This window comes from Xiphophorus couchianus, chromosome 23, assembly GCF_001444195.1.
Source record: "Xiphophorus couchianus chromosome 23, X_couchianus-1.0, whole genome shotgun sequence".
Taxonomy (NCBI): Eukaryota; Metazoa; Chordata; class Actinopteri; order Cyprinodontiformes; family Poeciliidae; genus Xiphophorus; species Xiphophorus couchianus.
This window is the reverse complement of record NC_040250.1, coordinates 25,547,839-25,561,099: the sequence shown is the minus strand read 5'-3', so window position 1 is coordinate 25,561,099 and position 13,261 is coordinate 25,547,839. Positions and strand designations below refer to the sequence as shown.

The 13,261-nt window shown below is 42.9% G+C and overlaps 1 protein-coding gene across 1 annotated transcript in view; it reads left to right on the top strand.

Annotated features, from left to right (window-relative positions):
• The window catches only part of pigg (phosphatidylinositol glycan anchor biosynthesis class G (EMM blood group)), a 116,004-nt gene extending 107,510 nt beyond the window's left edge, over positions 1 to 8,494 (top strand). Inside the window, exons 13-14 of the mRNA XM_028008399.1 lie at positions 1,878 to 6,339; positions 6,849 to 8,494. Of these exons, the coding sequence (XP_027864200.1) occupies positions 1,878 to 2,100 (223 nt within the window). The 3' untranslated portion in view covers positions 2,101 to 6,339; positions 6,849 to 8,494. The remainder of the gene's footprint in view (positions 1 to 1,877; positions 6,340 to 6,848) is intronic.
• Positions 8,495 to 13,261: the final 4,767 nt, after the last annotated feature.

Below are 13,261 nucleotides of genomic sequence, written 5' to 3'. Positions count from 1 at the left end.
GCTCTCCATGTTTCAGTCAGGACTGAATCTTAGGAAGCCTCGACTGATGCCTTTAGATTTTTACCTCTTCTAGAAGATTTTCAACTTTTCAAACTCAGAAATGTCTCTTTTTTTTGTCCTAGAAAATTCCTGAGTTTAATCTCAAAATTTCTGAGTTTTTTAAAGCAAATTTTAAACTTTTCAAACTCAGAAAATGTCCTGTTTTTGGCTGAAATTTGTTCCTCTATTGTCTATCCACATGGATCCTAATATGCCATCATAATTGGTCACAACTTGTGTGATGCGAAAAGGTTTTTTCACTGCAGTTCTGTGAAAAACACTAATTTTGATACAGCAGAAAAACACTATCGAAAAACGTGAGTTTTTTTTTTTTAAATGGCCGTGTTTCCATTAAGCAAATTTATTTTTCTAATTCCAGTTTGCGCAATTATATGGACAATGAAAACGCAGCGACATCTGAGCGCCACACTGCTGGATAGAGCATAATAAGAAAATTAAAAATAAATTAAAAAACTATAGAGAGGAGAACAAGGCAGCCGACTGGAGGATAAACTTCCAGAGGATGAAAAACTTTGATGGAAAGCAAAGACGCACTAAGCTGCTTTACGTCTCAATCTAATTCATGAAAGATTGTTTGATCATTAACGGTGAACGGCATAACTCATATTTCTCACTCACACACACGAGAGAGAGAGAGAGTCTGATCCAATTATCTTCCCACAATAATGCAGATTGCCGGCAAATTCTGATTAGGAAGTTAATGACTTTAAAACCAGCAGGAGGAGACGACGAGACGCAGCCAGGAGATTAGGAGCGGAGGACGTAAAGCCAGACACACAAAGTCTTTCTGTGTGCGTTCATACCTAAAATTCATCTCCGAAACACTATTGTAAATTAGCAGAGGGTGTCAGCTAATCCCAGCCGGCAGCGTCCCAGCTGAGGGGGAGGAGCTGCGTGTCGCCTCCTGAGAAAAGACGGTAGGTAGTCGAGCTCGGAGGAGGACAGATACGTTCACATACACTCTGACCAACAATGAATCAAGCAGTGAGCAATACCTCCAACCATTATTAATCTGCTGTACACAAGAAAAATAAAAAAAATACAAATGCGCTCATTCAAGTGTTACTGTGCTGTCCTCACTCTGTTTGGCAAGCTGTGATTTACATGTGCTCTGCACGCCTCGGCGCTCAACCAGCCACATCTCAAATAGTTCTAGTTTTTTTCCCACAGATTTTCAGTTGGATTCAAGACACGTCAGAGGCTATATTTTCTTTCTCAGAAGTCAGTCGGGGGTTTCTTTGGCTCTCTGTTTGGGATCAGAAGCTGCATTTCCATGGACCATTTGGTTGCGCAAATTGGAATTACGGAAATAAATTAAGAAAAAAACTTGTTTTTTGATTGAAAGATTTTGATGTGGTTTTTCGGCTTTTTGCCAAACTGCAATGGAAACGTTTCTTGCAGCACACGGGTCATGTGATCAGCTACGACAACGTATTGGGTCCAGCAGATGGAGGGAATTTCAGCCAAACAACTAAGAACTTTTCTACAAAAGACCCCCTGAAAATTTCAAATTCAAAATTTCAGTTTCAAATATTTTTGCCATGATGCTCTACTTGATATATGTATGAAACTTTATTAGAAGTTGCTTTGGATTCATTTCAAACATAATGGACACAGATTTACTAAAAATATTTTAAAAAAGGAGAAAAGAAACATTGAGGAAAAGTTTTAAAACACAAGAAGGAAATAGGAGTAAAGGGTAGAAAGTAGCATAGAGAGACCACAAGTCAAGTCAGAAGTGTGCCTCTAACCTGCAGAAAGAGAGAAAACGAAACCACAACCACTCTGATTGGTCCTCTTCTCTCCCCTCCCCACAGGAGCCCGGTCGCCGTCGGCCACGGCTGCTACTGCTTGGCCCTGCTGAGGTCGGTGCCGGCCGCCGCCTACATCGTCCTGGTGACGGTCCTGCGCTACCACCTCTTCATCTGGAGCGTTTTCTCGCCCAAGTTGCTGTACGAGTCCATGCACCTGCTGCTGACCGCGGGAGTGTCTCTCGTCTTCATCACCATGGAGCAAAGTCCCGGCTCCAGTAAGTCCTAGTGGGAGGCGAGGCGGGGTCGGACGCAGACCCCTCGGACTGCCGCGGTACAATCGACTCCCGCTTCTCATCTCCTCACGCTGTGTGAATAGATGTGCTCTCAGTGATATATTTAAATATGTTTCTATTTCTAAAAGATGGGGGGGAGGGGAAATGTTTGAGGATGAATAAAAATGTGATGTAACTTGTGGAAAGAGGCCATATCTCTTCCCTCAGAGATATGCCGGACTTGGAGGTGCAGAATAAAAGCGGGCTGTTGGAGAACTTTGATGTTGCGTTTTCTGGGGTAGCTGCGTGTGTTTACCTGTTTTCATGCCGACCTGCGTCCTCCGGGCTCGTCCCGACTTAAAACGCAGCGGTCTGAAGTCGAGACTGTCGGTTCCCCCCGGGGCTCCGGACGCTTCTTGATCAGACGTAAGAGAAACGGAATCGATCACGACAGTTTTTCAGTCAAAATGTGTCCGGATTCCGGGTCCCGCTGCGTCCTTCACTCCCCAACACTGATACTGGATTATTAATCTAGCCAGATATCCCACTGTGACGGACCGAAAGGGGTCCGCGGTGGATTCTTCTGGAGTTTGTGCCGTCTCGGGCCTAAAGGTGCAGAGGTGCCGAGGCGAGCATGAGCGAGATGTCAGACGGCTTCGGCCTTCGTCCGCCTACACAGAGCTGTAAAAACGGTTCTAATCAGGCAGCGCTAATGAAAATAGCTGCGTGGGAGGAACACAGGAGCGCAGAGTGGGAGTTTTAAAGACACTGCAGTCATTTCTCTGTAGAAGTTTTTCTAACATGTATCACGGATAATTGATTAAACCCCAGTTTTCTTTTGTTTGTTTTTTTTATTAATATTATTGCATAAGTTGAGCTTTTTCGGTGGTAATTGTTTATGAAGCTCTCTTGGAGAGCAAACAGCTGTCAGAGTTACACTTCTTTCCAAAAGTATTTATTCCTCCCAAGCTTTTCATTTTGTCATGTTAGAACCACAAACTTCAGTGGGTTTTGTTGGGACTGTTTACTTGTATTAGGACAGAAGGTGAAACTTGGCTATTGCGTTTAATTCCTGCATATTTACACTGCCATGAAATGCGGTAATGTTGATTAATGTGTACTGTCCAAATTAAATTAATTTCACTTTATTTTTTCTCCCCTCCAGGGGGTCTTTTGTGGGCTCTAGTGTCCCTTATATGACAGCAGGCTGACAGGAAACGGGGGAAGCAGAGGGGGGAAAACATGCGGCAAATGTCGTCGGGTCCGGGAGTCGAACCCGCGACGGCCGCGTCGAGGACTCAAGGCCTACAAACGTGGGTCGCACTTTCCCCTACGCCACCACAGCACGCCATTAATTCCACATTTTTATGCAATAGACTAACTAGTTTTTGTAAATTTCCTTCAGATACAAATGAAAAAGGTGTGGAATGCATTTACCGAAAAGCTTAATGCTTCCAAATCCATATTTTACACTGAGGGCGGTGCGTTCAGGGTGATCTGTGGTGTTTGAGATTACATCCATTCTCCTATCGACCAAAACTTTAAAACTATTTTGACCTCATCTGAGTACACCAATAATCCAAGGCCACTATTCACCCAACATGTGGCTCCCGCTCTGGGGTGAACTTTAGGGTTAACTTCTTGTGGTTAACTCCCAGATTCTTCCACCTGAGCTGAGGATTTTTACTGCTCCTCCAGATAATGCTCTTCTAGTCTGGATTTTATTTTAAGATTTCACAGGTAAAGTGGGGCTAAATACCAACTCCATCTGGACCAAACTTTAGAAACGGTTTAGAGGGCACTAGCCCAGGGCCCCAATTTTTTGAGGGCACCACTGATTTATTTTTGTTTTTTAATGAATGCATGTTTTGCAAACCTTGTACTTTATATTACACTCATTGGCCCATATCAGGTGAGTTCTATTAATATTTTTGAGATTTTTACGAATATAAACAATACGTATTTGAAAATTAGGACCAAAACCCTCCCCGGTCCAGAGGCCCGCATCGTTGTAAATCTGACCCTGCTTAAAACTGTTAAGATATTTATTTCTTATACATTTTGTAAAAGCATATATGATATTCGTTCTACTTCATAGCTATACATTTGTTGCTCTGTCTCATGAAATCCTTGAAGTTTGAGGCTTTAACATGACAAAATGGGAAAAAATGTTTAAATGGCATGAATACTTTTGCAAGTATTGTCAACGTCCAAAGGGGGGAAAAGGGTCATTTTCTGCTTTATTTTTACGTTAATCATTTGTTCTTCATTATTCATTTTTCTCCGTTTGCTAAATTAACCTGAGTTCTGACTCAGAATCCGAACCTTTTCACCGATCTTTGTGTTCCGTCATGCTCACAAACCAAAGCCAAACCGGCCACCGAGGCGGCTTCGATCCAAAGCAACGAGCGCAGCGGTGAAACGGTGACGCTCACCTTCATTCCAAACACCGATCCAAGTTGCTCACAAAGCGGCCTGAGCGACCCGACCTCTGCCCGTCCTGGAACTGTGTGCATCGTTTGAGTAATGAGAGCAGCTGCCGAGCCAAGGAGCAACACACGAAGCAGAAACTAAAACTATCTGAACTGTTATTTCTGTTGGCATCGGTGATGTGAAGGAACATCTGCGACTCCTTCAGAGCTCCGCATTGATTACAACCTGCCAGCTCTGACATCTTCCCTCCCCGCCGACCTTTGAGGTCTGAACAAAAAAAATAGGGAAAAGTAAAGGATCGAGCTGAAAGATGCAACAGTTTGCGGCGTTTCACCTACGGGCAGAGAAGCCGATTGTTCTCACCCTCAACGCTCGTCACTCGGCTTGACAAGCCGCCTGCGTTGCGAAACAGCTTCTCGCCCGAGGCAGGGTTCCCCGATGCCCGGCGAGCCCGGCCCGCCACAGGCGTCGCGCCCGGGGACGTTCGCCTCGTTTGCTCCTGCGCCGTGTCTGGCTGCAGCTCGGGCCTTTTGTTTTCGCCGTGGCTCACTTTGACTGGGACTGACGGACGGAATGCAAATGTCCCTGGATACACGGCAGGATTTCCGCCGGAGTTCAGAGAGTCTGCGGCAGGAAGACGCGCTGCATATGGATCACTGTGGGTCGGGTCCTCTCCGTCAGAGGGAAAGGCACGTCCAGCTTGTGAGAGAGTCCGGGAGCTCAAAGTTAATTTGACCTTTTTCTAAACCGACAGAATGCTACTGTCAAGTGCCTTTTCCGCTCTTTGGCTCAACGGGGAATCTCAGCCAGACTTCAAACAAAGTCTGCCATAAATAGTTTATGAGCCAGAAAATAATCTACATGACTCTGAGGATTAGTCTGTCGGTGCTCGGTATGCTCCACATCTCTGTCCGACAAGCTCTGCATTGTCTTTACAAGCTGAGCTGCTAATCCACACAGATGCTACGGAGTTCTCCTGAATGTGACGTTCAAGGATAACACCACCAATCACATCAGTTACTGTCATGGCAAACCACTAGCTAGTAGACTAAAGTAATAGAAAAACCAACAGTCATGATGAACAGACTGGTGTCGAACAGTAAATGTTGTACATCCTGGTTATAGAGCATCTGCATAAAATGGGTTGTTCCAGACATTGTTCAAGAGAACAAACTTTGATTAAAAACTTAACTGGAGATAGAAAAGTATATAAAGAAAAGCAGAAAACAATCGACTGCTAACTTAAAATCATCTCAGATGCTTGAAAAATCCAACCAAAACCAGAAAGACATGGAAGAAAACTACGAACTGCCATCCTGGTAAGTTGAAGGGTGTCTGATCAGTCAATGATCAAAGAACATCTACTGTTACCTGTGAGTTGTGTAGCAATAGGGATGCCTCTGTGAACCACAGGTATCGGTAAGTAGCCCCAACAGAACCCCATTGCTCAAAACCAAGAATGGACACATTGGCAAAGATGTCATTGTTTGCCTTGATGAAAAAATGGCACAGATGGTTTGTCAGACAACCATCTAATGCTAAATTTAAAGAGGCAGTACACTGGGAAGAAGGGTTGCTGAGGCATTTTGGTGTAGGGATCCCAGTCAGCCAATGGTCAACGTAAGCTGACAATTTTAACGTTCGGACCAAACATTCGCCAAACCTTGACTGAACGTTAACTCTGAACGTTCGCTGTGAAAAAAATACTTTTATTGTAATTTCTTTGAATTAGTTTTTACATCTTTTAGACCTTTATCGTTGAAGGAACAATGTCTCTATATGTTCATTTGTTGTCATGCTTATTTACTGCACAATAAGGGGTTTGTGGAGCGAGAAAAATTAACAAAGTCCAAACCTTGTTAAAGAGAAAGAACAAAACACAGCTTTATTTCACATCTGCACAGATGGAGAACTCAGAAGAGATCTAACTAGACAAAGGAATCACCTCTCTACATATACTGTATACCGTCCTTCTCCCACAGACAGAGTGTCGCCACCAACATTCCCAAGGAGCTAATCAGATTAATACACACACAGAGAAAAATGCAACTTTCAGTTAAAAATGGGTTTCTGACAGAATATTCTGTGTCTAATAATAATCGCTCCGCCGTCGGTCTGGTCTTGTCCCTCCTCAAGGTATGACAACTATTTACTTATCGCCTGTTGCTAAGCTTCTGACACACTGAGGCAAACTGTGAAGGCTAAAAAGAGAAACAATGACTCTGTAAGACTGAGTGAGACATAATAAATGATTAAACATTGTAAGATTAATATTAAATAAACTTCTAATAAAAGTAAACACACTGTAAATAATTATTTTATTCCACAGGTTCTTTATGCTAAAGAGGAAGTGGCTTCAGAAGTTTCGCAACCTCAAACACACCAGTAAGCCAGCAGCATCTTGGTTGCAGATGGAGTTTTTGTTAGCAGAACCAAATCTCCTCACTCTGGGGATTGAGTTAGCAGAAGTGGCTAACCCAATCCCCAGACTTTAATCCAAAAGAAAACTTGTAGAATGACATTAGAGATGCTGATTCTGAGGTAAGAACAAGATATTGAGGGGAAACTGGAACGGAAAGCAGTCTGTCTGATTGTCCTGGACTAGAACATGTTCAGAGTTCAGTGTTTAAGTGGAGAGTTAACTCTTCAAGCATTTTGCAGACACATTGGCAAAGACGTCATTGTTTGCCCCAAAGAGAAAATGGCGCAGATGGTTTGTCATCAGACAACCATCTAATGCTAAATTTAAAGAGGCAGTACGCTGGGAAGAAGGGTTGCCGAGGCATTTCGGTATAGGCTTTCGTTGACCATTGCCTGACTGAATATTTGAGTTTATAAGCCAAAATGCAGACACTGCACTTTTTCTCTTTTTTTTTGAACTGCCCAACACTCATTTTTCCCATGTTTCTATCGACAGAGAGCAAACGTGATCAATTTTCCTTCACTATCTGTGTTTCTAATCCACTCGTGAACTTGCAGTGAGCTTGTGTGTGGAAGTTAAAGCTGCAGCACGTAGTTAGAGCGTTACTTAAGTGTTGTTATTTAGAACACAGCTGCATGTATTTTCTGGGGCTGAGATTGATTTACTGCTGCGAGACATAAAAATGATTGTTGTTCCAGACCTCTCGGAGGGTTTCTCTGCTGCTGAAGATGAATTATGCTGGATGGAGTAACATTCATCTGCATCTCATTAGTGTCGTTGCACTAAATGAAAAAGAGCCTCGGCTTCGTTTAATAGAGCCGAGCGGTTCTGTACGGAAGCCGAGCAACCGGCAGTAATGTTCTTGGGGATGGAGTTTGATCTTTAGTGGCGTCTTTATTTCAGTGGATTCTGTATAAAAGGGGCTTTTCCCGATCGACCCGGTCGTATTTATTTTCCAAAGAGCCACAATGACTGTAAAGTGAGGTTCGCCGATACGCTGGGCTCGCAGGCGGCAGATGGAAACTCAACCCGGTGCTTTACAGACGGCCTCTCTTCCCTCTCTACCCTCTCGGATCGTCCGTAAGCCCCCATCCGTCTGCAGCGGTGCCGGAAGCCTCGGATCTGACGGATCTGACACTCCGTGTGCGAAATCGCTCCTGTGTATCTAAAATACCCAGCAGCCCGTGAAATGGATCGGAATAATTGTTTCGTTCACATGGCTGAAAGCTCTCACGCGTCATGTCGATGGTCTCTGCTCGTGCTTTATTTTCTCCTAGATTCCCTCCTCAGAGGACGAAGCGTTTATTTCCGTGTTGTTAACCACGAGGTTTGGTTTGGTCTGGTCTCATGCAGGGCCTCCAGGTGATGGTGTCAGCTGTACCACAACAAGCATTTATGCAAAGCTCTCTTCTTTAATGAGCAGACAAAATCATTTTTTTCTGTCATTTTAATAGAAACTATGCAACTCGTGCTGTTTGTGTGTCGTCTGTCGATTTGTTTCTGTTGGTTTTACTTGTTCATCTCAATAAAGCCGATCTTTTTACCTACCTCCATGTCTGAGGATAAGTACCTTTTTTCATTTAATGGAATAAAGGTGAATTATTTCTCTAAAATCACGTGTATGACGTCCTTTCTCTCATGAACATTGAAATTTCTATCCCCTGGGAAAACGGCTGACCCGATTTCAGCCGAACATCCACGTCTTTTTAGACGTTTTAATAAGAATCCGCCCATTTCCCTCAAGTGATCTCGGTGATTAGCCGGCCATTAAATTGTCTTTGGGCTCGGCACAGCCTGGACGGGGGCCATCTGTCTTCAGGCTGTGACGTTCACAAAGTTTTCACCGGAGTGTCCTTCTGATTCGGTGAGACGGACCGAGACGCCGTCAACCTGCCGCGTTTCAAAGCGCCGCAGTACAGTAGGAGGATGACAACTTAGCGATCATCCATTTTATCCACCCACTAAATAATCGTTTAGTGCCTCCAGGAGCCGGGCATCGGCGACGGAAGAACACATTCCACGCTTTTCTTGCTTCTGAGTAGGAGTCCGTGCCAAAAACCCTCCAACGGGGTGATGCACCAGAGATGTTGCTTATTGTCCTGAAATGTGATGCACAGAGCTCGGTTTTAATAGGGGAGCGTTTTTATGTTTCCTATAAATCCCTTCTTCTTTTTTTACCCCCCAGCACAATCGGTTCCATCCTGAGGTCACTGTCGAGTGTGTGACTTTTTAAGAAACGCGCCTGTCAGCTATTTGTGGAGCCTCTCTAATGTACAGTATATATGTTGAGCACAACCATCCATTTTCTCCACTTTCACAGTTTGGGGTCACTGCTTCCACCTTTCTCCCCGTCTCCATCCTTAACAGCCCTTTTCTGGAGTGTTTCTAAAAGCCTCCTCAGGCTATAACCGAGACGATCCGTGATCCATCCGGGCTGATGTACGAACTTCAACATCTTACTATCCTCCTAATTTACACACACAAAGAAGGAGCTTATCAGTATTTAATGTGATATTGGATGATTATAAGGAGTAACAAACGATTGGGTATTTTTTTCCCCGTGTATCTGATCGTCGTCCCATCAGGAACAGACCAGACAGGCCAGATACAGTTCTAGAGAAATCCTGAGCTTTGACTATCCAGCAATCCATCAACGTTGGCCATCCGTCTACACCGACAGGCTGCACCGAAAAAAGAAAACTGCATGGCGATCCGACTTGGAAATAAATTGAGCTCATCTTCTACAAGTAATCAAATTCAGGTCATCCAAGTAAATATATGAAGTTGTCGAACAAATGTAAATAGAGTAAGTTTGACGAATTTAAATTTGATTGCATGTAACAAATTAACGGGTTTCTTTTTTTAGTTGGAGGTCCATTCTCATTTTTTCAGCGTGGCTAAGGAGAGCGTTACTCAGAGAAGCAGCCAAGAGGCCCATGGGAGCTCTGTGGGAGCTACAGAGAGCCAGCGCTCAGGTGGGATAATCTGCTGCTGGCAGGACAGCTACCAGCAGGAAGCGTCAAAAATCAGGTTTTTACTTTGACACAGACCATGCAGGCGCAGTGGTGGTCAAACTCTTAGCCGTCAGGACCAAGTTTTGTCAGCTTTAGGGTGTTTTTATACCTGTTAGTCTGGGAGGTTTGCTTCGATTGGGGACAAAAGTTGAAACATTTTGTAACATTTTCAGCTTGTGCAGTTTGCTTTCACACTGAACTGAAACTTGTTCTAGTCGCCTGTGGCGGCGCTGCACCAAGAACCACTGAAGGAAACGACATGAAACCCTCTGAAGAAGACACCGAGCGCAACTTCCTCCTTCACAAACTGGAAACAAAAAATGAGTGGCGTCAAATCTCAGTGGTTGTTAGATTTTTCTTTTGTCTTTGGCAAAAGACCATGAGCCATTTCTTCGACTAGGGTTGGAATTACCCATAATGCCTTGTGCTACGGTCCTGTGCTTCTCTGTATGTCCCTGACATAGAGAAACTGGCTGAGGAAGACATTTGCTTTGGTTAGTAAGTCATACAAAACGCTGCATGCGTGGTTGAAAACTAAAACTGCACATCAACCTGAACATCAAGCTGCTTTGTAGTGAAGAATGTGCAAAGCTGGTAGAGCGATGCAGTATATGGTAGCCATATACTGCAAAAACACAAAACCTTAATATTTCTGGTCTAGTTTCTAGTGTAAATATTTTACTGCACTTGAAAAACGACAAAACTATTTTTTTCTTTTTTTTCCCCAAGACCTAAATACTTGTATTAAGTCAACAGTTCTAGTTCCACTAGCAGATTATTTCACTTATAACATGAGGAAATTGTCTTGTTAAAAGTGGAACTAGAACATTTTAATATAAATATTAAGGATTTATTCACTTAAAACAAGCTCCTATATGTTGATGAAAAGTGACATGTTGGTTTTGTCTCATTTCAAATTCACAACTGGTCTTATAGGTTTTATTTGCACTAGAAACTAAACCAAAAACACTTGGTTAGATTTTGTCTTTTGGCAGCGTAAGCAAGAGTTGTTTCACCAAAGTGGAACCAAACAGAAAAGACACGCCACACTTTTTAGATTTTTAACAATTTATCACATAAAATCCAGTTTCTGCTCGTTACACAAAGGACTGGTGTGAGGAGACGGACACGCCTCGCTGTCTGCAGGTCCTGCTGGATAAAAAAGAAAACGTTTTCAAGATGGAGCTCATCCTGCAGAACCCAGAGTCTGAAGCTGAGGAAATCGGAGTTCATAAACCTGATCATCTCTTTCCCTCGGCTTTGTGATGGAGCTGCAGCTTCTCTATGAAAGGAAATACTTTATTTTCTATCCCCCGCCTGTTGCTGTGGAAAAAAAAAAAAAAAACATGCGTCATTTTTGGAAACAGTAAATCATATTTTCTGCTCATTTTGTTCTGCCGCTTTCAATATGTAATTCATTCGTCTGCCCCGTCGCATTACGAGGAGCCGCTGTGATGCATCTAAACATCCTTGCTCACGTGTCGAGTTGGTTTAAGAAAAAAACAGCTCTTACTGCATTATCCATCCCATCCCTGCTGAATTGTGAAGCTTTCTCGGCCCCGGCTGCTGCTCCGGCATACAAATCGTCGAAGGAGTGAGAGGAGAAAACTGGGAACCGACGAATCAAAAGGTCTGAGCTCGGCTTGGGGCCGCTGCCTTCCAGGTTCCCGATCTTAATAACTGGATCCGATGCAAAGATCACCAGAGAGACGCGTCTCTGATCGCACGTTTTGTCTGGTCGGATCGAGTTGAGTTGACGTTGCGAGGCGGCCATTTTCAGACTCGGACCAGGAGAAAGAAGGGAGAGAATTTTCCAGCTGATGCACATCAAGTTTCTAGCTTTCTAGTCTCTAAAGACGCATTTGAATCGCCACAAATTTCCAATTGGTCAACAATTGATTCTGATTAATTTGGGTGTGGAGGAAAAAAATAAGAATTATGTGCGCTAGTTACACAGTCTTCAGTACATAAAGGTTCCAGAAGCATGCAGCAGAGAAGCAGCATGCTTCTGGTGAGCCTTTCTGCCGTCATCTGCCAGATTTCTGGCCAGATATTTGATGACTCTCCCCTTCAGTTTGGAGGCGCTTATTTAAATTGGTCGATTTCCGACTCAGCTTTTAGTCATAGTTCATAAATTTTCCAGCAGAGTGGAGGTCAGGGCCGAGAGCGAATCCATGGCTGCATTTAGACACTGGATCTCCAGATTCTTCCACTTCAGCGCAAATCGACAAAACAGACGGACGGTTGAAACTTGGACGTATTCTGATGTTCCAACACGCACATAAAAAAATGTTATTAATTGTTTGTGGGATGAATACAAACACAGCAACATTAAGATGTGGAACGGTCCTGACATCCGCTCCTTTGGAAACTTTGGGTCTGTCTAAACAATTTGAAGGATCTCCATCAATTCTGAACAGAAGATTGATGAAATATTTAGACGCCTCATCAATAGCAGCAAAAAGCTGGTGGTTTTTCTGCCACTCTGTAAGGGACGTTTGACCAAATATCCTCCTTTACAGTCATATTTAACCAATTAGGATTAGAGCTGGAATGATTAATCGTGATTAATCAAATATTCAAATAATCGACAACAAATTTAGTGATCGATTAATCGTTAAGTGGAGTGTGCAGACGCAAAACAAAAAAAAGGCCAACTGGTGAAAGAACATGCTTAGAGCAAAAATTAAGACAAAACTATACAAAGATATTTAAACTCTTAAACTAGGAGATCAAGATCTAGAGGAATGCTGCTGCTGCATTTTACACTGCAAAAACACAAAGTCTCACCAAGTATTTTTGGTCTAGACTCTGGCGCAAATATCTCTGTAAACTTGAAATAAGACAAAACCAACTTTAAAATAATTTTTCAAAAAGACAAGAGGAGCTTGTTTTAAGTCAATAATTCCCTGATATCCCTGAACAACTTCTAGTTCCACTGGTAGACTATTTAACTTATAACAAGACATTTCTCCTATGTTTTATCTGCCAATTCACTAGAACTCTTTCATCAATATTGGCAAATTATTGTCTTAAAACAAGCCCTTCTATCTTGCTGAAAAGCTACTTGTAATTTAGTTTTGTCTTATCTCAGCTGCACTAGGATATTTGCACTGGCAACTTGTCAAAAAAAAACCCAACTTTGTAAGATTTTGTGTTTTTTACAGTGTAGGCAAAATGTTTATTGAACAGCTTAAAAAGGAATTGAATCATTTGTTGCATTTGTTAATGTATTTCTACACTGAAGTCGTTATATGAAAAATAACGGTCTTAATTAGAACATGTGTCCCGATGAGACTCGTTAGC